This window comes from Lagopus leucura, unplaced genomic scaffold, assembly GCF_019238085.1.
Source record: "Lagopus leucura isolate 7727_CA_CO unplaced genomic scaffold, USGS_WTPT01 Super-Scaffold_100009, whole genome shotgun sequence".
Lineage (NCBI taxonomy): Eukaryota > Metazoa > Chordata > Aves > Galliformes > Phasianidae > Lagopus > Lagopus leucura.
Genome location: NW_024962266.1, coordinates 6,716,246 through 6,741,772, shown reverse-complemented (window position 1 = coordinate 6,741,772; position 25,527 = coordinate 6,716,246). Strand labels below are relative to the sequence as shown.

The 25,527-nt window shown below is 39.1% G+C and overlaps 2 protein-coding genes across 3 annotated transcripts; both read right to left on the bottom strand.

Moving 5' to 3' along the window:
* Positions 1–5,743: 5,743 nt before the first annotated feature.
* Positions 5,744–12,835, bottom strand: RGS13 (regulator of G protein signaling 13). Of its 2 annotated transcripts, none has more exons than XM_042874024.1 (5): positions 12,699–12,835; positions 11,672–11,740; positions 8,973–9,034; positions 8,030–8,196; positions 5,744–6,141 (listed from the first exon to the last, which is right to left on the bottom strand). In XM_042874024.1, the coding sequence occupies exons 2-5, from the start codon at positions 11,734–11,736 to the stop codon at positions 5,944–5,946; spliced, it is 492 nt and encodes a 163-aa protein (XP_042729958.1). In that variant the 5' UTR covers positions 11,737–11,740; positions 12,699–12,835; the 3' UTR covers positions 5,744–5,943. The 2 variants fall into 2 exon arrangements, with proteins under 2 accessions (XP_042729958.1, XP_042729959.1); XM_042874025.1 differs by lacking the exon at positions 12,699–12,835 and adding an exon at positions 12,375–12,477.
* An 8,937-nt stretch (positions 12,836–21,772) lies between these two features.
* RGS1 (regulator of G protein signaling 1) lies at positions 21,773–25,213 on the bottom strand. The gene is made up of 5 exons (XM_042873705.1): positions 25,036–25,213; positions 24,588–24,671; positions 23,882–23,943; positions 23,139–23,302; positions 21,773–22,576 (listed from the first exon to the last, which is right to left on the bottom strand). The coding sequence occupies exons 1-5, from the start codon at positions 25,137–25,139 to the stop codon at positions 22,391–22,393; spliced, it is 600 nt and encodes a 199-aa protein (XP_042729639.1). The 5' UTR covers positions 25,140–25,213; the 3' UTR covers positions 21,773–22,390.
* Between the last annotated feature and the right edge of the window lie 314 nt (positions 25,214–25,527).

The following is a 25,527-nucleotide window of genomic DNA, read 5'->3' as shown; positions in this document are numbered from 1 at the left end:
CCATATTGTTTCTGCGAGAACTCAACAATTGTATGTAACAGCATAGTATTGGCATCTAAAACATTGCTGTGACTGATAGATTACAAGTAGTACAAAATTATGCTTACACTGCCCTTTGGGGTGTGTGGGCAACTTTCAGCTTGTGGGGAGAGGAGGTGCATGGTCTGAGACTTTTGTTGCATTGCCTCCTACGCTACTAACCCTAACCAGGTCAGGACCAAATAACTGCACGTACACACCAATATGAACAGCAACATGTGTTTATTACATGTGAACTCTAGCTTATATAACCTATGTGCTTTGCCTATACCCCTAAGGGCACTTGCCACGCATCAATCATAGAGCTGGGAGAGGGCCTATCGCGTCACATCCTGTGGGGGGGGGTCTTGCAGTTGCCTACAACAGACTTTCCTTTTCCCATGTATGAAAATCCCACTGCCTTGCAAGGTCTGTGCTCATGGATACAGACCTAGTCATGCCGCATGCATGCAAGTCACAGCTTGAGGGACTCTTCTCAATCCCTTGTTATGGCTGGCAGCATGATGATCAATGTGGTGGCCCTAGGTGAAGGGTAAGGTGGAGAGGAAGAAGTGACACTCTTTAGGGCTGTGTTTTGCTGAGAAACCTACAGGGGCTGTTCAGAAATGTTTGTGTAGACCAAACAGTGGATGTGAGCACAGTGAGGCAGTGGGTGGTGTATTTCAGTGGTGGCAACAGTGGGTCACCTCTACTGGTGTGTGTCTTTACAAGAGCAGCATGCTCTTGTTTATCACTGCAGCAGTACGTAGCTAATGGTTGTTGTGTTCAACTGGGTTGGTTTTTTGTGTTTTTTTTTTTTTTTTTTTAAGCTGAAAAATTTGCTCTATCAAATAGTGCTATTTTGCTTTTTGTGTCTGTTGTAGTTTCCGTGGAAATAAATAAAAGGTATTACTTTTGAAGTGATCTGTATAATGTGCCCGTATATCTAGTGAAGTTTCTTACCTGCTGGTTTTTCAGCTCTGTTACTCCTTCATAAGTTCTCAAATGCAGAAAGCACTAATGCCCTGTGATTTTATTTTCTTTCCAAGAAGACTGCATGCATTACCATAGTATAAACATATGACAATCAAGTTCTCTGTGTCCAGAAATCCTTCCAATTTACATCATGGCTAAAGCCTTGCTGCCTCAGAGTCACGAGATGTACTTTTATCAAACCAGCCTCTCAACGACTGCTACAAACTTGTGCTAGTATTGCCAGACAGTCCTTGGCAGTGATACTGATCTTTCTTTTGCTGATGTGAAGTACAGGTGGGGTAGATTAGCACCTTTATACAAAAGGCAGTAGATGTATTCTGGTTGGTTGACTTCACTTGTAAACCTTTAGATGCTGGGTAGAAAAGCTCTTTTTTATAGCTCAAATAGCTGGCAGAGTCAGTGCAGACACAGAAATAAAAAAAAAAAAAATAACAATTGCCCAGATTATTTAGACCATTAGCTTCATTGTTGTGCTACACAGTCATCAGTAAATCCAACTTACTAGAGGCAAAATGATTAGCATGTTTGAGTAAAGTCTTCCAGCAATCATTAGCTCACCACTGAGCTCTCTGGTTGACCCTTTTGTTACAGCGGTAAGAGTAGGTAATCGGTTTGTTAGATTTCCTTTTTTTTTTTTTTTTTTTATGTCACTTTTGAGGCTGAAAAAAGAAAGCTCCCTGAAGTGTTTATAATATTATACCTTAGCAAATTCACTAGACAGAACACAATTATCTCAGCTAAGCATTTATTAGTCTGTTGGCAGACAGTAATTAACGGGAAACAGTGATGTTTCTAGTGTTGAGAAGAGCATATGAATTATTACCAGAGCATGTGAATGGTAAGCTTACTAACTGCAAGTGTATGAAAAGCTGCTTTTGGTACTTTGAATAGGAAGTTATCTTTTTCCCTCTTCTATTGATGCAAGTCAAATTACAGTTCTATGCTGACCGCCTACAACTGCTTAGCAAAGGCAAAGCAGACCATGATGTAGTAGGAAGGAAATACCTTCATAAAATAGAGCTATAACTATGTAACTATTTCTTCTGAGGAAAAATTAAATACCTTGTTCTTATTTGCTCACCTGTTGTTACTGAGGTGATTACTGGAATTGCCGTTTGCAGACAAGGAGTGTGGGAGAAAAACCTATTTGCCTTGGCTGGTGCTGTGTAGCAATAGCCCCAGTGATGGATGTTCTGGGAAATTTGACTTACCAGTCTGCTACTGATAGGAGCTAAAGGCAACTGTTCAAATCTGTCATTAGATGTATGCAATTTTCCTTCAGGACTTGGCAAATAAAATGACAATTTGTCATTTGATTGTTGGTGCTTCTGATGTTCACGATATGCAATCTTTCAGCTGTGCTTTCACATTGTACTTCAGGCCTTTCTACCAGCAGAGCCTTGTACCACAGTTTGCTCTGGGTTTTAGGTTTGGGCTCACTCAATTCCTACTCGGTGAGAAGCCCAAAGGGACAGGGCTGTGGAGAAGGGCTGCAGCCTCATCTCTTGCCCTCATGCTGCAAAGGCTCTTTTTTTGTTTCTTTAACCCACTTACCTCCCCCTTTCTTTCAGCATGTGTTTTGAATGTTGTTTGGAGGATAACCAGATAACTGGTGTTCATTGGTACTTGCTTAGTTCCCACTTGCTGGAAATTTGGGCAGCTTTCAATTAGCTCTGTATCGCAGAGGGTAAAAATAAGTATTCTCTGTGCCAGGTGTTGCCAAGTTATTTGGGTGGAAATAGGATGTGTGCTCTTGTAACTTCTAAAGACTTGTTCTGATCGAACTCTTGTGAGCACCACGGAAGCCCTTCACCACATTAGATGCAAATTCTTTTGTTCTTAGTTGCATCGTGGCATAGTGGAGAATCTGTAGGTTGCAGCTGTTCCAGTGTCTGCAGGATGCATTTGAAAGAAACAAGAACATTACATCAGGTAGCTGGCTGCAGGAAACCCAAGCCATGCTTCAGAAATGACATATGACTAATCTTGGTGTTTAAGAGGAGGAAAAGGTTGAGGGGAAAAATACTTGTTGGTAATCAGTTCATTCATTCTGCAGAAACATGGGCTGAGGAATACTGTATAGGACGTACATGAAAGAGCATTTAAATGTAATATAATTACATTGTAGAGCATATATTAAAAAAATCATAATATATATAATGTTCGTATATAATCTCTATATGCATGCACACAGAGGACTATCTTTTAAAGCTGTACAGTTACACAGTGCTACATGACAACTTATTAAATGAACAATTCTATGGGGAGAGAAATAACCACCACTGTGAAGCTTCATTGCAGACTTTGGGCATGCCTGTGTTACGATGCAGGCTTTGCATAGGAAATGCCTTACCCATGTAATCCTGTTCTCTAATTACAGTATGCAGGAAAATGTTATTTTTCTTTGATTGCCCCTTTTCTCCTGTGTCTAGTGCATGTTAGACCAAACGTAATGCCTGAAGGGTCCTATGATTGCAAGGGTGCTTGGCATGGTAAACTTCACAGTACTTGAAAATGCTAAAGTCATTTTGTTTTCCTCTGGGAACATAAGCTCCTAAAAAATCCCCTAATAGCCCCTAGTAGGTCAACAGTTTCCATAGTTGATTATAGTTAACTGTTAAAAAGCTTTTTTCTCTTCTACTTATTATCTTGCTTAACTTTGAAGAAAATTTGCCACTGTTTTTTTTGTTTTTTTTTTTTAACCTCATTTTGTGCTTTTACAAAGTAAGAATGAGAGAATTCTGCCTACTCACTTATTTCAAGCTTTTTCAATCTTAACAAACAGCATATTGCAGTGATTAATGTGAGCAAACACATTTTAGTGTTGGCTGCTAGGGGGAAGCACATCTGAGCTTGTTCAATTGCTATTAATGAGGCTGTTAAAAGCAGTGAATTATTGCTGCTGTCTTTAGTTACTGTTGTTGTGAATCATGTGACTTGATGGAAATAAACTGTTATTGCTGAGCAGCTGTAACACAAAACAAAAACTGAGCAAGAGAACTTTGTCTGTTAACAATTAATCTCTTTTGGGAAAAGAGTGATCTCTTCTTCTAGCTGGGGGGGAGGGGAACATTTTCATTTCCAGAAGGAGTTCTTCAATCAGTATAAAATCAATGAGCCAGCCAGGGATATGTGTTGTTAAACACGTGGTTTATTAGCAAAACAAACAGAAGACGTTTTATGGCATAAAGTGATTTCCTGTGTTTGTGGGTCTTCTGATTTCTCAGAGTGTTTTTACTTCTGGATGATCTCTTTGGTGCTAAGATGCACCAGCATGCTGCCTGACCAGCCTGTGTGTGCTTGTTTCAGCTTCTTAGGCTTTTGTCGCATACCTGCCTTCCTGCAGGAACTGCTTCTAAAAAGTTCCTGCAGCATTTCTTTGCTGTGAGTCCATGGTGTCTGCAAACTCTGTTGAGCCCAAGTCCAACATGCATCAAAAGTTAACGTGGTGCCCTTGTTGATTGTGATTTTATGAGCTGCATGATCACACCTATCTAGAATAATGTTTTTATATAGGACAAGTACAATCTTTCCTTACAGTATTGAGGTTACTTTAATGCCTTCTGTGCTACAGTAGAGCATGCTTAGAATTGCTTTATTCTGCTCTATGCAAGTACGCAAACTGTAGCTTGAGAAGTTCATAAAAAAGATTTGTAAGAAGAGTTGGTGGATCCTTATATCTGGTGTTATGATCACTTTCGTTTGGCTGTTCACACCAGAAGGTGTACGCAGTTACAAATTATCAGCGCAACTTAGCACCAGCCCAGATACCATGTAACGCATGTAATAGCTTTTGATACATGTTCAGAAGTCATCAGTAAACTGCTGTCCCTCTTCCCGAATGTAAGCTATGTTGAGGTGAGGTATTGGTGTGGTAGACCTAAATGATCATGTACTTATTTTGGGGAGGGATTACCTGAATATGTCAATCTTATTGCACTAGATTAGGAAGCATAAAGCAGATGTAGTTTCTACTTGCTACAAGGTAGGTGCTACAAAAGGGATTTCTTTTCCTTGTATGTCTGCACTGATCCATGTTTTCGTGCTTGTCTTGTAAGAAAAGGGCTTATCCATTCTGGTTAAAGAGGAGGAAAAAGGAAAGAGTGAAAGTAAAAGCTTACTGTGGTAAACCAGAGAAAGAGAGATGCTTGCTCATGGTATAGGATGATATTCAAAGATAAGCTCTCCTCCTATCTAGTTATTAAGGAACCTGAAAAGGAAGGGAAGCATCTGTATGTTTGTATCCAGAAGAAAGGATCACATGCTAATGAATTTTATCACAGGAGATAAATTCACTGGCACAAGCTGTACAGTATATATTTCTGTAGACTAAATACCTTTGTGACATATGTTATACACCATAATTCAGTATAAAATTGTATAATTACTCTGCCTTGTAACTTAAAGTTAAATGAGCAGCTGTACTTCACAATATCTTTAGTTTATTTCTTCTACTTTGGAAGAAGATAGAAGTAAAACAACAACAAAAACTTGGTGAATGCAGCAATGCAGATATTTTTTTTTCCCTCTTCTAAGTTATATGCAGCCAAATAATCATTTGTTTTCCAGCAGCAAAACTGCTATTTCAGACCTTTCAAAAGGAAAAACTCCTGGAAATGTTATCAGAGTTGTTGCACATCAATAAAAGACTGAAATTTCACTCTTGTTTTTTTTTTTTTTGGACTGAAAATCTATAAACTTTATTTTTCACTTCAGAGTTTTGGTGAGAGGAGAAGGGAGGGGAAAAAAAGACAAAATTGGAACCCACCCATGGGAAAAGAGGGAAAGTAGTTCTTCATCAATTCTGAGATCAGAAGAACAATGTAACAGATGATTATTAACAATAATGTACTGTGATTTTTTTTTTTTTTTTGTTTACTTTAAGTCTTAGAAACGCTGGCTAGAGAAGGAGGTTTTCAGCCCTTCTCTTTAATATACTGATGGAATATTGCTATCAGTTCGGAGCCTGTGTTTGAGCTGTTGATAGAGCTTGGACTCAAGAAATCGAGGGTAGGAATCTCTTTCCATATGCATGTAAACTACTCGTTGTGCTTCATCAAAACAGGACTCTGTTGCTTCCTGTAGGTTCCTGACAATTGATTTCTTCACTGGGCTGTCAATGTTAATCTGAAAACACAAATCAGCATTACTGAAGTATCATTAAATATTTGCGAAGGAAGGTTGAAGTTAGATGACCTGTACTGAATGACTTTTATTTCTCTAGTTTTATTTTCATGTATCCTGTATTTTAAAATCAGCACTTTATTATTTATCTATTGTAGCAGTATCTTTCTCATTACAGTGTCAGAAATAGCTAGTCTTTACAGCTGGATGGGGAACTTGCTCCTTTGGGGAACAAAAGCCTGGTAGACTTAGAGCTGTTTGAGTTCCAGTCTGTCCCATGCTTTTAATGAAAGAATATATATGTATGACTTAAAAGAAGCAGTCCTGAGGATTTGAGATGTGAGATGTAGAAAAGCTTCAGGAAAAGCTTTGTGCTCCCCCCCCCCCCCAAGCTATCTTAAGGATGGAAAAAATACTAAATTACATAGGAAGTTTTATTATTATTATTATTATTATTATTATTATTATTATTATTATTATTATTATTATTATTAGCTTATGATGAATTGCACTGTTTAGTTGGCTTCATTTGGTCTCTTTTTGCTGAGAGGAGAGCTCTAAAGATGTGAAGTTTGTGCTGATGTTGCTTATGGGCCAGGATGAATTGAATTGAATATGAACTGTGTCACAATTCTCACTTAGCATCTACGTTTTAAAGAATGGTATCTAGCTCTTGTGTTAACAGTGAATATAGAGAAAAGGCAGTCAATATGTCTTGAAAACCTAGATACCTAGGCAGCCAGTAGCAAGATTCAAATACGTTATATTGTAGGGGGAAAAAAACATACACAACACATCTCATTTTTAAACAACTTATTCTTAACTATCTTGAGTTATGGTCTTAGCCTAGATTAATGGATTTGTGATTGGCAATACTGACACTTCTTTCTCAAAAACATGAATGTCTTACTGAGTTTCTATAGTAGGACATGCTACAAATATATACACACACACCACACCACCCCAGTAAGTAAATAAAAAGTTTAGGAAAAGACAAAAATGAATTGCACTTTCAATTGTGTTTTAAAACCAATAGCCTTCAAACTTCCTCTACTTCTAAGTTAGTAGGAGTGGCTTAGTCATTTAAAGGAGCAAATGATCTCAGCCAACAGCTGGAGACCAACCAGAGCTGGGTTTGGTTTGGCTTGGCCTTTGATGTCTATAGAGAGGCTGTTTTGAGATTCTGTAATTTGTTTATGATTATATGTAAACCAGAAAATAATGAATGTGGATACTTCAGCTATGTCATTCTGCTGGGATAGAGGCAGTAAAAGCCAGTATAAACTTTTTTCCAAGGAGGGTAATAAGCAAGACAGGCTTAAGTCTGAGAGTCTGAGAGTAGAAACTGTTGAGCAGGAGTTAATTTTTTTGCATGGTCACCTGAGTATCTTTTTTTTTTTTTTTTTTTTAAATGCTCAGATCTTCAGTATTTTCCCTGAACCTTACGGTGCCATGATTAAGTTGTTTCAGAGTCTTTCTATCAACTCCTTTTCTAAAAGGATAGGGCTGAGTGGAGTTCTTCATTTGTTTGTTTACTCTTGCAAAGACCAGATTAGTATCTGCATGACAGAATGGCACTGTTCAAGATCTATTGAAGTGAGATCAGTGGCCCTTGATCTTAAAAGAACATAAAGATCCATGAATTTGGGTCTTAATCTAGCTGTGTGTTAACATGCATACGTGGTGTGTGGATATATATGAAGCATTTTCTTATAGACAAAGCAGTGAAGGAAAGTATTGATATTATGGGTACAGAAGAGCTTTGGGAGGATGAACAGGAGTCTCCAATCACTTTATGAGAAGATCTAAATATCTGTTGCATTTTGTAAACTACGTTACAGTTCAGACAATTCTGTAGAGGAAACAAAAAGCTCATGTTAGGGTATATCACCTCTTTTGGAGCCTGGGATTGAATGTAATTTGTAAAAAGTTTCCTGGCCACATAAATCCTTTTTCTTTGGGATGTGATCTTCTTATAAGCTTCACAAGCAAGCCAGAATTCTATATTTTCATCACTGTGCTCTGTCTTCAAGTAGGTCTTGTAGATCATAGGTCCATCTGTAAATGTTTTGAAAGCCAAACTTCATATACAGCATACCAGGTTTATAAACTTGAGAAGGCTTTGAAGATAGAGATATTTATAAGGTAGTGTGTATAACTATGCTGTACGTCTCTAAATATTCTTATCAAAAGATTATATCAAAGTGGGAAATCAAATGCACTAATTCACCATAGAACTCTATACTTTGACATTGCATTTTGCTACGTGTGCAGTAACTTCCTTTAAACTTTGGCATTTTGCTATTCAGGAGCACTGAAGTTTATGCTAGGCATTGCCTGAGTATTGCTGGAAGCCACAAATGTTTAACTTGAAACAAGTTTTCCTGTTGGTGCAGAATTCTGAGTTTCACTTAGCTAAAGATGGTGGGTTGTGATGTAGCAGTAACCATGGACTTGCACTCAACTGTTGCTTTTTTATTAAAAAAAAAAAAAAAAGTGCTTTCTCCCTGTGCTTTCCTTATGAAGTGTAGCAAGCCAAGTTGGTTGCTGTTAAATGTTTTAATTGTAAACTCTGCCTTTTTCTTCATAGTTACAAATTCTCATTCTGTTCCTCTTCTTGCTCTCCATACTTCACTTGGCTATACATGGTGTTTGCCAAATCACTTTTGCTTTCAGTTTCTTCTGCGTGATGCATGGTAAGCACAACCCCCTAAGCTGTTTTTCAATAGCTGCACGTAAGATAAAGCACACAGCATACTGCTTGTCTTGCTGATTGTCCTCCGTAAGAAGCTTTTTAAGCAATCCAACTGGGATACGAGCATACATTTACTTACATTTACTCATTATCAGTTTTTCAAAAGACTGGGACCACTGTAGCACTTCATCCAAAGACACTCTTCAGGATAAAAAAGAGAAGGAGATGATTATAGAATTAGCCATGGCTCAAACATACAAATCATATATAGTTAGTTATTGAAAATCTGTTCCCTAATTTAAATAAGACGTATGAATCTTGAATTTGAAAGAGCTTTTCTGTGTATCTTATGTCTTGTGCTTACTAAGCATGTATTCTCTTCAATACAGCTTATAGTTCCATCTCGAGGTGTTCCTATCTAATTCCTCTGGAAACAGTACTCACTGATTTAGAGCTCAGGTTAAGCACATGGTGAATAGTGACTTTCTAGATTGTAACCAGTTTGGTATGGGAATTGTGTGATTGATTATGCAACATTGACACTTGTATTTAGTAACAAAGACTTTTAGGAGCCCAGATTCTTACTGTAATTTTTAAAGACCCTTCATGACCAAGTTGCAGTTAAGTTGACTTATCAGTTGAGAGCTGAAAATAAGCTCCAAACTTAACATAAATACTGAAAGCTTAACACAACTTCAGCTGTAAGGTACATCCTCTCCATCTCTCTCCAGTTGTTTACAATATAGTAGGACATGCTATTACTAATCTAGAAACAGTTCTTGAAGATGAAACCAGATTTGTTTGTTTGTTATACTCAAATGGCAATTTCATAAGATTGTAGGAGTTTCCTGCCTGACTCTGGGAAAAAGTATGGAAGCAGTGAGGTGAGAGACTAAACACAGTAAGGTAAAACAAATGTTTGATGGCCAGACATGTGCATGTTGCTCCACTTAGACCAACTGATTTTTAAGCCTTGCAATTCTAGGAGCACAATGCTAGTAACTTGGAAAAAATGCTCCCACTTATATTAGTAGAAGAAAACGCAGAGATGTATTCCAATGAGTGCTTTCCACTATGAGTCAGCCTGAATTGGGGAGAGCTTCTCCGAGTGCTCCCTTTTCGCATGAGGTGTAATTTTAGTCATTCTAGACCTGCAGCATGTAAAAGGTACTTAGCACCTCAGAAGAGATATTCACATCTCCATCATGAAAAGCAAAATCAGCTTAAGTATGGATGCTGCATGCGGCTTCATAGGCTTCTGCTGCACTACAGGCACCAGAGGTTTTGTAGCTTTCAAAACTGGTGATTACCCTTTCATCTTTAATTTGGTAGAATTCTCTGACCAAGTGTACTGAGGCATACTGATTATCGTGTCAGGTTTGTGTGATCAGAAACATATCAATATAAATCTTACTGCTATCGAATTACAGTGTTAGTAGTTCTTACCAATATGTTTGATTCTCATCAAAAGTTCTTTTTTCCCCCCTCCCATGTGTTAGTGGCTCTCATCTGTGGAAACTCATGAAGCTTGTTATTGTGGGCAGTGATAATCTTTATTCATCTGAATGCTCCCTTTCCTTGGGAGCCACTTCTGAGTCATCATCAGTGTTACTGATGCAGATAATTTTTCACTCCTGTCAGCAATAGCATTTGAATATGAACGTCTTGTCTGTCTCACCAAGCATCATCAGCAGGGCCACCTTATTTCCATGTCTGATTATTTGCCTTTAGCATTAATCTTTGAAGCAGAAAGAAGGTGATCTGATGGGGCAGCTGCCATGGAGGAAAAGCTTTTTACTTTTTTTTTTTTTTTTTTTTTTTTGTCTTTCCTTTCAGAATCATGAATGTTACTAAGGGAAATGTGAACATGTGTTACTAATGCCAGTCTCATAGCTGCTGTGCTGATTGCAATGTTTTCGCAGCTTTGATTGGCAAGATGATTCAAATTGCTGGAGAACATCTATTATGCTGAGAAACATGAGTATTCTCCATAGTTATCTGAGGCTTTATAGCTGGGATTCCAATACTTAATACGTAAAATGCTATTGCCAAGCCTTGTGGAAGCTGTAGTTTGTTTATTATTCTCCCCCAGTGCCTGGCATTTCCCTGGCTGCAGTGCATCAGTAGCCCACAGGCTGAGACATTCTTGTGTAGAAGAAAAGTACTTGTCCAGGAGACACTTCTGGAAATGCTCTCTGGATTTCTGCTGAGCTGTCACTTAGCCTCACACAAATGACAGTCAACAGAAATACCTCAGTACTGCTATGGAGGACGTATTTTTCTCCAATCAGTAAATAAGTACAGTGTACAAGCTGATAACAGGTGTGTTGAACAGAAGCTTTTTAGCCACTCTGATGTATGTCATGCTGGCCAAAACTTCTGGCTATGCCTGGCCTCCACTGAGTTTGGATGCAGCTCATGACTTGCAGGAGGCACTGCTGCTTCTCTTTTCCACTCCACAGCACAGCTTCATGTGTGGAAGGACACACATATATTCAATCTCTGCCAATAGTCTGAATTCTTCAAAAGAACTGCACAAAATAGGGTTTACAGATTCTTTTGGGTCATAAAACTGAGATTAAATCAGGGATTAGGTCAGGCCTGTGCCTAAATACTTAAAAGTTCCCACTAGGATGCACCCCATTTCCAACAGAGAAGTACTAATGTACAATTAATATACTGCAAAGCAATTAGCTGCATTGCAGGTGGTCAGCTGGATCAGTTGTGAGGATGCTGCACTCATCTGCATGATTTTAGGCTTGTAAGGAAAACTCATAGTGAATTCTGTGGGTTTTATATTTCTGTTCTGCAAAATGTAAGAACTGTGTCGTTACTTACTTAGAAATGATCCCATTTTCTTCTGCTCTGAATGTCATGCAAAGCCAGCAAGCATTTGGACTCATTCTCCTAAACATGAAAACTATGTGAGTTTTAATCTTCCTATACTGATTTCTGGCAATCTTAAATTCTACTTGTAATTCAGTCCTCCATGCAGCAGTGCTGCCTACTCTAACAGCATTCTTATTTTAGATATCTAATCTTTATCATCTTTTATTTTAAAGCTTTTTTTTTTTGAGTTGTGGCTGAACATTACTCCAAAATGTATTTTTGTAACATGCAAAAACGTAGGTAGTTCAACAGATATTTCTAAAGGTGGAAAGAAATAGAGCTGATATTTCTTTTCTTTCCCATCTGTGAAGAGAACTTTAAAAAGTGACCTTCACCAAAAGGAAAATAAGGTGGTTATTTCTTTTCTGAAAGGACAAATACACCTGGATCAAGAATCAGAGCTCAGTGTAAACTGGACAATGTTCAGTAACTGAAGCATGAGGCAGTAATTTGCCATGCCGTTACCAGCTAATCAATACTGATTAAAAATTGGTCTTACATTTCTTATAGAGATGATATGAGAGCAGCTATGATTTGTAATAAGGACAAGGTTGTTAAGCATATATTTACATACACACAAAAAAAACAACCAAACATGCAAGAAACGCAACAAGAAGAAAGCAAAACAAAAACTCCATCAACATTTTCTGACCTGGATTATATCCCTCTCCATTTTCTTTCCAGAGAGATCAAATGCTGTGAAAAGCTTGCAAGGGATGGAGGGTGAATTTACATAGATCTGCCTGAAAGCAAATCGGTTATCTTGCACGTTATTTATTTCAGGTCATAGTTTCTTTCAGGTTTGGGTTTGATTGGCATATACTATTCTGGCAGCTTAGTTTTCCTTCCAACTCAAACATGATAAAACACAGAACAAGGCCATATCTCCCAGTGCAGCATTCTGAACTTGTCAAATGATCCTGATCTTAGGCTTATTAATGTCCAAATCCAGTTTGGTATTGTGTGAGAGTCTTACCCAGTAGATTTCCTACAGGATATCGAAGCTTCTTAACTTCCCTTAGCGTGGTACTGCAGCTGGGCTGTTTGTGCTCCAGCAGCCCTGCAGGTCTGCCAGTGACTGTTGCTCATTTCCTACTTTTGTGGAATTCTCCGAACTACGTTCTGCTTGTTTTCTGTATAACTTCCTCTACATTTGCCTATTCATATCACTAGTATTTACTGTGATCTCACCCTCTGCACAAAAGGGGGATTTTAGAACAACGCAATATTCTATATTTAAAAGCATTACACATTAAATTCTGGTGTAGGATTATCAACCATCCCCATTGTCTTATTTCAGTCTTTACCTAGTGCCCTCTTTTTTTGTATGTCTTCATGTTACGCTTACTGGTCACTGAAATACAAACAAAAACAGCCTTTGAAACCTACAGTTAGTGCTGCATGGAAATTCCCCGAAAATTTGAGATGAAGCAGTAGCTCAGCTACTTCCATCTAAATTCAAAAGTGTCATTCATTATCTTTTTTTTCTCAAGGTGAGAAGTCATACTGTATAATGAGATACTGTTGCTTTGAGGAACATTTTAAAGCAGAGTTTGAGGTTTTAAAGAAAATATTGTGCCCCAGAGCTGGCTATGTGTGTGCATTCGCTATCCAGGCAACCAAGGCTTTGTAATTCTCTTTACATACAAAATATTTCCAAATAGGCCAAGGTACAAAGTGTGCTGATCTTAGGGTTTTTTTTTGTTTTTTTGTTTTTTTAAATATTTTATCTTTATCCTTGGGTTTTCTTCATTCCACAGAAGTATGTAGTCTGTACTCCATCAGTCTGTCACTTGTTACTGCTGACAATGATGTTATTCTATAAACAAAACAGATCCAGCACGCAAAGCTACAACGTGCCCTCATGCAGTGTGTGCCAATTTTGCATTGGCACAAGTCACAAGTACAGCCTGTGACCTTGCCTATGTTTGTGCCCTATTCTCTGTTGCAAATGGTAGCACACGTACGTCATAACTTCTCTGCTTTGGTAATTCAGCCAGCTATTTGGAGGCTGCAGGAGCTGTTTTCAGCTGGTACATATGAATGTAGGGTGAGTGGGGAAGAGGATATCATGCTTTTTTATATAATAGATATAACTTTTTTTTTAATAATTCACAGTTTTTTTTAATGTGTAGGACCTGCACTTTTCACAGGGCCTTAATCAAAAAGAAAGTCACATGGCTACAATACTTGCAGAGGAATTATTTGTCTGATAAATGAATTTAAGACTTGAGAGTATTCATTTGTGTACAAGATGTGATACCAATCTAGAGCATTACCTATTTTTGAGCTCCAACACGTGCTTTCATAGAATCACTACAATCAGAACAGACCTCCAAGATATCCATTCCAAGTGTCCTCATGTCACCAATATTTCTCACTAAACCACATCCCTCTGTACAATATTTGAATGTTTCTTGAATTTGCCCAGGCATGGTGACTACACCACCTCTCTGGGCAGCCTATTCTGTTTTGATTCACAGCATCTGTATACCAAGCTAGTGAATTGTAAGCTACCTGGTGTCGCAGGTTTTGATGCTCCATGCAGGTTTTAGCAGAGCCTTTGGGGAGAAACAGCTTAAGTTTTGCTCAGTTGCCCTCTGTGATGTCATTCAGACTAATTTGTACTAGGAATTTTACATAAAATATTCACACGTGAATAATGAAGAAGCTGTTTATACATCAGGAACACTTCTTAAAATAATGCCTTTGCTATTCTGAAGCAATTTTACACGCCAAAAATAGGTGTTTCCTTTCTTATGCTGTGCTTGTAAGCACAAAACATCGTACCTATAGAAACTCAAATATCCTTCCTCCTGGTTAAAATTTTCATTTATTAGCTGCATTTGTAGGGATAAGATTCTAAATTTCCTGTGGTTTTTTTTTTTTATTATTATTATTATTTTCTTGAAATGCAGAAGGTCTTACTTCCCTATGGATGTGTCTGCTCTGCATGTGCTGGCGCCTGTCTCGTCTTCTTCCTTATATGTGCCATAGGCAAATTGTGCTTGTGGTTTCTATCAGGAACAGTTCTGTTGGACTCTGCACCACTGATAGAGACTGTTTGCTCTAAAGTTATCTGGACGTCTCTGCAAATCAGCTGCAATGAAATTAAGCTTTGTTTTACTTCATTTAAATCTTTCATGAATTGTCCAAATTTGGTGACAAATATTTTTAGCCAAGATCTATAAAGTCTGAAGTCCATGCTGAAACAAGGTGCAGCACTCTTGCACTACAAACAGGTTTGGTCCTCTTGCATTATGAGGCAAGAACATCAGGTTGTTATGCGAGAGCTCTGACCCATCAGTGTGAGGTGTGTTATGCTTATAACTGGTCAACGTGGTAATGTGTGCAGTCTGAGTGATGACACTAGAACTTCACTAACTTGTATGAGGTCCTTTTGTTGTTTTTCTCCCAGTTGTTGCCCAGGTAATGACCTCATGTTAAATTAAGATTAAAATGATCTGTACCTTGTTTATTCTTCTCTGCTGAAGCATTTCCAGTGGAAGCAGCCACACAGTGCAATAGCACTGAAGTTTGTCTGCTTGTCTCTAGTGGATTGTAATGATACCAGTGCTTTGGGAGTCAGCACTATCTCGTAGCATTTGGGTAAGTGATTGGAGAGGTGGGGGAAAAAAAACTTATTAGAAGGCTAACAGTGGAAGGCTTTCTGGGGTTATTGTGACTTGTGGGTACTTACCTGTGCCTACACTGGACATGATGTCTGGGTCAGGAGTGGCTTTGTATACATGTATATCTGAAAGTTCTTTTGCATAACATTAAGTATCTTATTTTGGCAAGATCATTTCCTAGTAAACTTAAACTATGTAGTGATTAACTATTGTTCATGACTAATTAGTGACACTGTGATCAAACATCTTTTGCAAAGTACAAGAAAACCACAACATGCTTCAATGACAGGTTGCCTGATCAAGCCTATGTTATGCCTTCCCTCTTATTACATGGATATTCCACTAGATGTCATCTGACATCACTCTGAAGGAGAAGATGCAAGTAATCAGTTCAAACAGATCTCATGAAGATGGATGTAGGTTTCTGCAGGCTCTGGGGAAACCCTCTGAGTGTAGTGAATGATCTTATGTAGCCTGAAAGGGATTTCTTATCCAGCCAGGAGAGAGAGGGAGACAAGCAATTTGCTGAGGCATTTGTTGGACAAGCTGTCTAATGTGGCTTCTGATACAGCCTTGTTCATTTGAATCCTTAGATTGAATCCTTAGACTGCATCCTTAGGGTGCAGAACTGTGGTGTTGTAAGGACGTGCTGTGGAGGAGCCAATACTACCTGGTTCATTCAGTAGTTGAGCTGGACATGCTTTAGAGGAAGAAAGCAAAGTGAAGGGAACAGAAAAGCTAAAGATGGAGAGAGAAATTACTATCAAGCCAAAGCTGTTTAACTTGTCACTTATTCTGGCCAGTTTTTTTTCCAAGTATTAAATATATTGTCTAAACTATCTGATAGTTGATGACTGTTTTTATTGCAATTCTTTTCTTGTCAGCAAGGATAATGCTTCCAGAGAAACTCTTGCTCAAAGCTTTATATTTCTTTCTGTTCTTTCCTGTGTTCACTCATAAATAGCATCCTTATTAATCCCCATGCTTTCTCTTTATTCTTCTTTTGCTCTTACAGTCAGTCTTTCCTGTTTGTGTTTCTATTTTAATGCTCCTCTGTTCATTAAGCACCTCGCCTACCTGAACCTGTTTCACACCAGTGAACTTGGAAGTCCTGTCTGCCTCATTCTCTGTATTGTACCCGCTCTTTCCATCCACCCACACACTCCATTGCTTGTACATTGCTACTTACCCTCCTCTTTCTCCTGCAGTACACCCACACAATGGCATTCATGAATGCAGGAACACTGCTTGCTTGGGCTTGCCTTGTATTCACATCCTTGAGGCTCTGTCTTACAAGGGCAAGTAAATAGGAGCACTGAAGGTGTGCCAGTTGGTTTAGGCTCGCGCTCAAGAAAAGACACTGAGAGGCCTTTGTTTTCCCTTGAGGAGCACAAAAAGTAGATGCTCTGATCTGTGTCCTATCATACTCTTCATTGAGTGCACTTAGTATATAAAAGAAAAATGGATCAAAAGTCTTGCTTTTAGCTTAGTGTGGCCACTGAGTCATATGTTTTAGTCTATACTTAATATTGGCATTGTGACCAGCCCCATCCAGACGCGGTTCCTTTGTTGGGAACTTTCTTGCTATATATTTGGAAATAACCTCAAGAAAAGTTAAGTTCAGCATGCAACAAATGTCTGTTCCCAGGGCAACAGACCCCTGCAGCACACCACAATGACCAATTGTCTGCTATTAAATGGGTGGTGAAAATATACTCTGCTTGTAGATAAAAGTGGGCATGGCTTGTGAGTGTTTGCTAACTTGAAGAATGGAAATTGTTTCCATACTTATGACTGCTTTGGGTTTTGCCCATAGAGTTGGATAAATCTTAAGTTGTCACTGATCTCTGTGAACTTAAACATCTAATTAGTGAAAACAGTCTGGAATATTGCTGAAAAGTCTAGATAGAAGTTCTGAAAACCTTCTCTCTATCATATGCTATAAGCTTTCTCTTCCCTTTTTCTTCCTAAAAGCCATGATGTCGTTGTGTGAGCATGACATTCTGCAAGTGAGGAGGAAATCATGTGACTGGGTGCTTGTAGTGCTTTGAACAAGAACATTCAGCCCTCCCATTCAATCAGGCTTCAGAGAAGTGGGTGCTGTGCCCCTACGGCCCTCTGTCAGGCTCCTGTTAGTGAGCTCGCACGTCTCAGCAGTGTGCAAAGCTACTTACATGGGCATCATGTGAGTGGATTCATTTTGAAGGCGTTCATTCTCAGTGGCTATGTCCTCATTAAGAGAATTATTGTAGTTTGTTTTCAGTGTCAATTAACTGATTGCTATGTGCTTCAAGCTGGTCAGAACGTTAACTTGTTACCCTGGGTCTCCTAATCCCCTTTGTTCATCCCAGCACAACAGCTCCCAGCTGGCCATTGAGTTCTGTTCATGTGTTCTATGCTCACTGTTTCTTCAGACTGGCGTGAATAAATGCATTGCATAGCTTGACCTCATTGCTGGTCAAATTCTATTCAATAGCAAGTCTCCCTTCTGTATATCTAAACCTATCCTGACTTTTACAGTTGATGGTCCATACAGTAAATACAGTACAGATTTTTCCATAAGTCTGGAAGTGAGAAGTACAAAACTCATGTGCTTATGAGTAATTAGCACAGCATGTTTATTCTGTTTTATTTTTAAAGATTGTCTTTTAATTACAGAATGCAGTAATTCGATAACGTAAATAAAAACCTGTGACTCTCATTTCCAGAGATGTCAGATTTGTAGGCAGTTGTAACGTCATTTAAGTGCTTTGGCTGTGTAGCAGACTTGGAGTGGCTGATTTGCTTTGTTTCCCTCTGCACACAAGTCTAAAGCATTGCTGGAAAGTTTATATTTTTTCATTTCATATGGAAGTCATTACTAATTTTATTAGGAAAAGAGGCCGTGTGAAAGCTGGCCACCATCACAGCTCAGGTTAATGCTTTGGAGTTGTGTGGTGCTTAGGCTGCTTGAAGAAACCGAAGGCAAGTGCTCAGTGCAGTTTTAGTACCGGTGATCTTTGGGATCTGTCAACTGCTTTCTGGTGCTGTTTGGAAGAGTGGGAGCTAAGTTTATTTCTAAAATACGCATATCCGTGCTTGGTAGGTCTTAAATCTTTGAGACTAAGACCTTTTGAGCTGTAATTGTCTGAACAAACCAGGGGACAATCTTAAAACTGACTTTGTTTCTGAGCATACAGGAGAAATTTAAATCATCCAACAAATAGTAAGCAAGAATTTGTTTTGCAGTTTCTGCTCGTGTCTAATGAATAAAAGCTTCCTTTCACAGAGCTTCACTCATAGAGATTACACTCCAAGATAATTAACCCATGTCTGCGAATGGAAGATGAAAACATCTAGTTTTTCCACCTATTGTCATCTGGTCTTTGCTTGTCAGACCCATTTCACAGCCACAAAGGAGACAATGACATCTGGAAAGCCCATTACTTGAGAATGTGGGCACAGACAGATGGCATTTAGGAGTCTGAGGTGACGAATTTGTGGTGTTCTTCACCATCTGAGCTTGGCATCGCCTTTAATTTCTTTCCTGCTATCATGTGCAGTATGCCTCCAACAACAGGTTTGATATAGATGTCCTTTCATTTCATGTGAGAGTCTTAATACAGTGTTATACCATATCTTCAATTCTGTGATAATAAAATATCTATTTCAGGGAATATATTTTCACTAGTTTGGAAAGATGAGAGACTAAAGTCGGGCTTCCAAATTCAGACTCGGCAAACTTGGCCTCTTGAGTCCTTCCATAATGAGAACTCTCTGCAGCAGTGAGAAGTTGACTCACCTCAAAAGTGTGCCCTAAGATGGCACAATGATTTTTCTACTGAAACACTGGCAAACAATGAAAAAGTTTCCATCAGCAGTGGAAGGGAACTCAGAGAGCAAAGTCTGAGTCACTGCTGTCAAATCATAAAGCTTCTCCCTGCACTGAATCCCATTTTCCTGTGCTGATCTGTATCTGATCAGCAATCTGAATAAACGGTTTTTCTTAGAGTCTGTGGACAAAACTCCAAGTTTCCTTTCTTTTACTTTTTTTTTTTTTTTTTTTTTTTCGAACAAGGAGAAGCTAAAGCAAAAATAAAAATAAATCAGCTAAGCTGTTTGACACATTAAGTGTTTTGTTGTTCGTGCCTGACTGAGCCTTCAGTCATGCAAAAATTCAATTCACTTTTGCACAGAGTGATTCTGGAAATTTTTAGCAGGTATCCAATAATTAATGCAGTCTAGCATATGTTTAAAAAGAGGACAGTTCCCCCACAGCTGCCTGCCTAATTTACTAGGGAGCAGCTGGAGCCTGTGCTCGCGAATGATGGCTGTGTAACACCGACTATTTTGGGAGAGTCTGCCACATTCTGCAGGGCTCAGCCCACAGCTGTGACGCCCATCTGTGGCCCTGGGGCTGTTGATGAGCAGGGTTGGGAGGAGGAGATGAGTAAGAAATCATGGATGAACTTGATAGAGTACATGTGCCTTGTAAGTGAACCAAGTATCACAAAAAGCAGTCTTTAATCCCTTCGGTGTGTGTGTTCTATTGCGTTTCTGAGCCCCACAGGACTCAGTTTAGGCAGTGTTTCAAGGGAAGAATTAATTGCAAAATGAGCACTGCGTTTTGAAAGAAATGTTGCAGAAAAACCTGCAATAAATCTTGGGTGTTTAAAAGCATGTCAATGAAGTGTCTTAGAATGCTTTGTACATTGTTTTAGCTGTACCATTGAACCATCACTTATAACTGCTTCTCTTTATTAAATGGGTGGCTATGGACAGCGCAGTAAATCTCTGTTGAATGCTTGGACCGTGTTTAAACAACCAGCTTTGTATGTCCCTGCTATAGCAACAGGACTATAATGCTGGGCTTATGACACCATCCCAGAGACAGCTCTGGGATTCTGCTGCGCTGTTACTCTGTGACAAAACTCAGTTGTGCTGCTAGGGCCCCTGGAGAAGGCTGAGATATCTCTGGAGGTAAGAACCTAGGCAGCTGATCTGTGTAGTTCTCATATAATCTTATTGCAGAAGAGGTGTGGGCAGTGCCAGCCCTCTATTGGAGTGAACAGCGGCTGCTGTGAAACTCAAACCCATGACACATCTCCAGGGCCTGCCTTCTCAAGGTGGTTGTACCCAGCTCTGAGGATTACATTGAGATGGAAATGTTATACCCACTGTGACTCCATCCTGCAGTCTTCCCAGACAAAGACAACTTCTGACACTCTTCCCTGGCATCAAGTCATTGGAAAATAACAGCCCTACCTTGCCATGCTATATATGATTTTGGTCAGAAGGGTCATACAGATGTTTGGTGAAATCACAGCAAAATTGTGAAACTGCAGCTTTGGGGTATAAATTAGAGTTGAGTCTATATGAGTTCAAGAGGTTTAAGTTCAGAAGAATGGCATCACTTCAAATGTAGTGTCAATTGTGAAGACAGCTGATGTCTCGTATTTAGCAGGCTTTGTGGGGAGCACTTGTAGTGCTGTGATGACGTCCTGTGACGTGAGCTGTGGATGTAGATAGCTGCTGCTTTGAGGAAGTAACCAGTGCAGATGAGACCCAGTTCCCTAAGCACAAAGAGTGCAGGTAGTCTTATCTTTCGTGGCTTTTAAACTATGTGATCACTTGGTACGTGGAAAGCATGTTAGGACAAATGTGAGGATACTCTGGTGCGGGAAGCAGAGCTGTTTTTTGGTATCAGCGTTAGAAGTGGAAGGATGTGCTGCACAGCAGCCACGAGGCTGTGATGGTGAGGTGATGGTGACAGCAGCTGCCATGCAGCTGTGCTGTGTCCGGAAGAGCTGTTTTCCTCCCCTGGAAGCCCAAAAGTCCCTGAGGGGTGGCAGCAAGCCCCCAGGAGCTGATGTCTGTGGGTTTGCAGCTGCTCTATTTGAAATAGAATAGCTCACTGTGCCTGACTAAGCTCATGTTATTTTTGGAAAAGTGAGAATCTCCAGGGAGATCAAGTCCTGTGTTGCCGGCCACATGACAGCTGTCTCTCATGACAGTAGCTCATCAAGACCAGGGGATGCTCGGGTTTATTTTCATTATGAACTCTAATGTCACAAGATCTTAATCATTTCAGACGCAGGCACTACTAAACTTGTACTTACATAGTTGGTGTATAACTGCAACTTCTCTTTCATTAATCCCACGACAGTACAGACTACTCATAACATTGCATATGGGTAAGCTTAATACAGCATTTGCAGTGAAATTAAATGCTCATTGTTTGCTGTTAAGTAGTGCTAATACCACAAGTAATGTGAATGCTGGTGAGTCTCATCAGTTACTGCCTCTCTACGTAAGCAAGTGTGATTGATCTGCTGTGCTGGATTAACTGTGAGGGCAGAGGTGAGATGATTTCTATATTTGAGATTTGACTCAGGTGCCGGTAGCTGGGGGAGTATGAAAAAGAGATAGGAAACTTCTGTATTTTTTCAGTAGATTTAATTGAAAAGTTTGCAATAAATTAAACAGAAAATGTACAGAAAAGATGCTACATGTGTTTGTTGAGCACAAACATAATAAAAGTACAGCTTATATGACTTAGAATATATCAATTTTAAGATGAGTCAATACCTAATATATTTACATCACACAGTATTATCATGGAGCTAACGCTTATTAACACTTCACAGATTTCAAAAAGCCATTACAAAGTCTCATCTAAGCCTTGCCTTGTTACATACAAAGTTGTCAGTCATCCTTATTCTTCTTCTGAACCTTTATAATCTTTTCCCATCAGCAGTTCTTTGGGTTTCTAACCCTTGGTTCAGCATTCACAGTAGAGTTCAAGTAATAAATAGCATCCATATCCTGTCTCAATTCCATGTTGTAAGGAGAGGATTTTCACCACATGTTGCCTTCATGCTTGTAACAGACTTGTTAGCTCTCATCCTGCATCTTCTTGCCCACAGAGCTGTTTGCATCCCTCTCATACCACATCCCAAGGCAGGCATTCTCTTTGCTGAGATCCAACCGCCCTGAAGAATGTGCTCACAGAATATTTGACACAGAGTCTACTTGACTCTTTCTTATCTCAAATACATTATTTTGAGTTGTTGGTCTGCAGCTGATTCAGAAGGTTCAGGTAGGTTTTGGATTTCAAGAATCTGGGATATGAATCCCTTTCCATGAGGATGTAGACAGTTCTCTGGGCTTCATCAAAACTTGTGTGAGTTGGGTCTTGAGCCCTTTTGGCTGTTGCTTCCCTCATCTGATGGTCAATATTGATCTGGAAGGGGAAAAACAATCATTGGTTGTACATTAGAAATGTATTCTTTATCTGTAAGTTGGTATTGACAGTAAATAAATTCCTAACTAAGCAGTAGAGAAAGTAGTAAAACAACCTTTAGTTAAACCTCAAGTTAAAACAATAGGAGAAATCTTGTGTAGGACGAGTCTCCAGTTAGGTATGCAATTGATATACACAACTTTTAATTGTCTAGCATGCCTCCATATTTTAAAGGACTGTAACAATCCATAGTATTCCTATTCTCAAAGCCTACTTTCAGGTATCTGACTCTAAGCACCAGCAGTAATTCAAACTGGGCTGACTCAGCATCATGTGCTGAGCCACTGGCGCTGCTGCTGAGCTGTTGCTAGCACTGTAGCACTGCCTGCATCGTGTGGCTGTGATTGTGAGGTCTTAGAGTATCACAGCTGAAAAACATGTGGCTTGATCTTCTTCGTGTGTAACTGAATGAATGTACGCACATCTCAGCGAGAGGATGCTACTATCTTCTGATTTTTTCAATATCCCTGTAATGGAACTATACAGGTAACTTTGAACTTACCTGTTTAATAGCATCTGACTGAACAAACTCCTCATAAATCCTCTCTGCTTTGCCATGTAAGTGATCAGCCTTGGTTTTCTTGTAATCTTCACAGGCCAGCCAGAACTCAATGTTCTCCTCACTGAACTCTGACTTCAGGAACTCCCAAAAGACACCTTGACCACCTGCACAACATAAATACATAGAGCATGATATTTGTGTCTGGGAATGGTGAAGTAAAGAGTTCATAGCAGGAGTTCTGTTGAAATCTTGAGTATAAAATGTTGATGGGAAGCTCTGTTCTTTCCTTCTTTTACATTTTGCAAATATTCCAGTTCCAAGGGTGATAGGAGTTATATAATGACGTCTAGGAGCTTGTAGATCTAGAACCAGGCTACCAAATTACAGCCCTGGATTCTAGCCTTCCTTAAATGAACTCACCTAGGGTACAGCTAAAAACAAAATTCCAAACTGAATTGGTGTTGTATGCAGGCTGAAAACTGGTCAAAAAACCATTGTTCTGGGCCTGCAAGGGTTTATTTACTCTACTAGAAGTAGGAAATGGGGATGTAGGGGAACACAAAACCTTAGAAGGAAATCAGAACGTAGTAGCTGAGAGCTGAGAATAACTAAAAGGTAACAGTCCGTTCTCTGTCAGTGTTTGCACAACTCTACAGCTTTGCATATTTGGTGAACTTTAGATTAATAATAATAATAATGATTCTTCAGAACAAGAACAATTAATACTGAAGTAATATACTTACTTTGGCTGGCCAGGAGCTTTTCCAAAGACTGGGACCACTGTATTACTTCCTCTGCAGAAAGCCTGATTTGACAAATGAAGGAAAAGGTTTTAGGCAAGAAACCACATGTTTTCTTTTGTGTGTTTAAAGGAGACAGGTTTTATTATTCTATTCCAGAAATGTGTACCATGTATTTATTAAACTTATGGCTTTCTCAGCACAGATGTGGGAGCCCTCACTGAGAAAAATAACCAGAAAAATGAAAACACAGGGGTTTAATGGTTATCCTGATTTCTGTTCCCAGAGAGATGAGTTATTACTGTGACTATTAGCAAATAATTTTTCTCCTTGCTACCTTCTCCATATCTTTGAAATCAGGCTTGTAATTCCTCTGTTATTTTCTTGTGTGTGAAGCATCCTTCCTTGTAAACTGTTACAGAAGAGTACAATATGTCTCTGAATAGAAGAGATTTAAGCAAGGTGTCCACTCCCACACCATTTGATGAAAACATAAGAAAGAGCTCCTAATTCCATGAATAGTTTCTGCTTCCTAACATTCACCTCTTTTAAAAAGTCTGAGGCACTATTGGTATATTAGAAGTAATTTGCTGGTGTACAAGTAGGATAGAAATTATTTAATTTAAAAAAAAAAAAGTTTGACTATTTAGTAATCTAACTGTAGATATATGTTTAAATTTATTTATTTATTTATTTATTTTGTACTTACATGACATTCCTAGAGTTGGAAGACTTGATTCCAGATTCGAGATGTGGTACCATGCACTTCAAATAGTTCTTGAGATCTGCACCACTGAAAACAATGAATAGACATTTGTAATCCATTGAAGTTGTAGATGCATTTCTATTCTAAGTGAATTTCTTAAAACTTAAAGGCAAACAGCTCCATCCTATGACTGATGTCTGGAAAGTTGCATATCCATGTAGTTATTTTTGAAAGACTAAGAGACTCCTGGTGTCTCCAAAATCTCATTCTGCTTATCTAAATGAAAGAGCTGAGTATTAGCTCAAAGTGCTTGTAGCAATGCTATAGTCCTGGCCTTTGGGAGGGCTTTATGGTCCTTCAGCCCAAAAAAGGCGCAAATTCTTTATCTCAAGACTTAGTATTATTTTCCTTTTTAATACATTGAGGTTTATACTAAGATATATATACTTACAAAGCCTTTTGCTTCTTTTTACAGATTTTGCCTTCTGCGAGCTTGCAGTCCTCCTTTCCATTTAATTCAGTCATGTTGTTATGGGAAAAAAATAATCCTGGCATTTTACTGAACTTTGAAGAGAAGCGCCTCTTGTAGCGATAATCCTCCAAGCACCAAATGTCAGTTTGCTGCCTGCTGCCGCCTTTTATTGACGCAGGCAGCCCCGCTAGTTGGTGTGAACAGATCTGTTTATCATGTAGCCTCACCACAAACTGTGGAAGTTCCCTTTTTTCAGAGCGCGGTGACGTGAGTCTTTTGAGAAAGAAAACAGACAGCAGTGTCTCGTGGTTGGGGTTAAACCGGATGAGACTGATTTACTTTAGGTTTGTTTTGTGCGTCCGTGATACCATAAACCCCAAATATCCCCTCTAGAACTTTGAATTCTTGTCTTTTCTTAGTGAATTCAAATCAGCGTTTCTTCTTGAGCTCATCTAATGGGCCCCAAATATT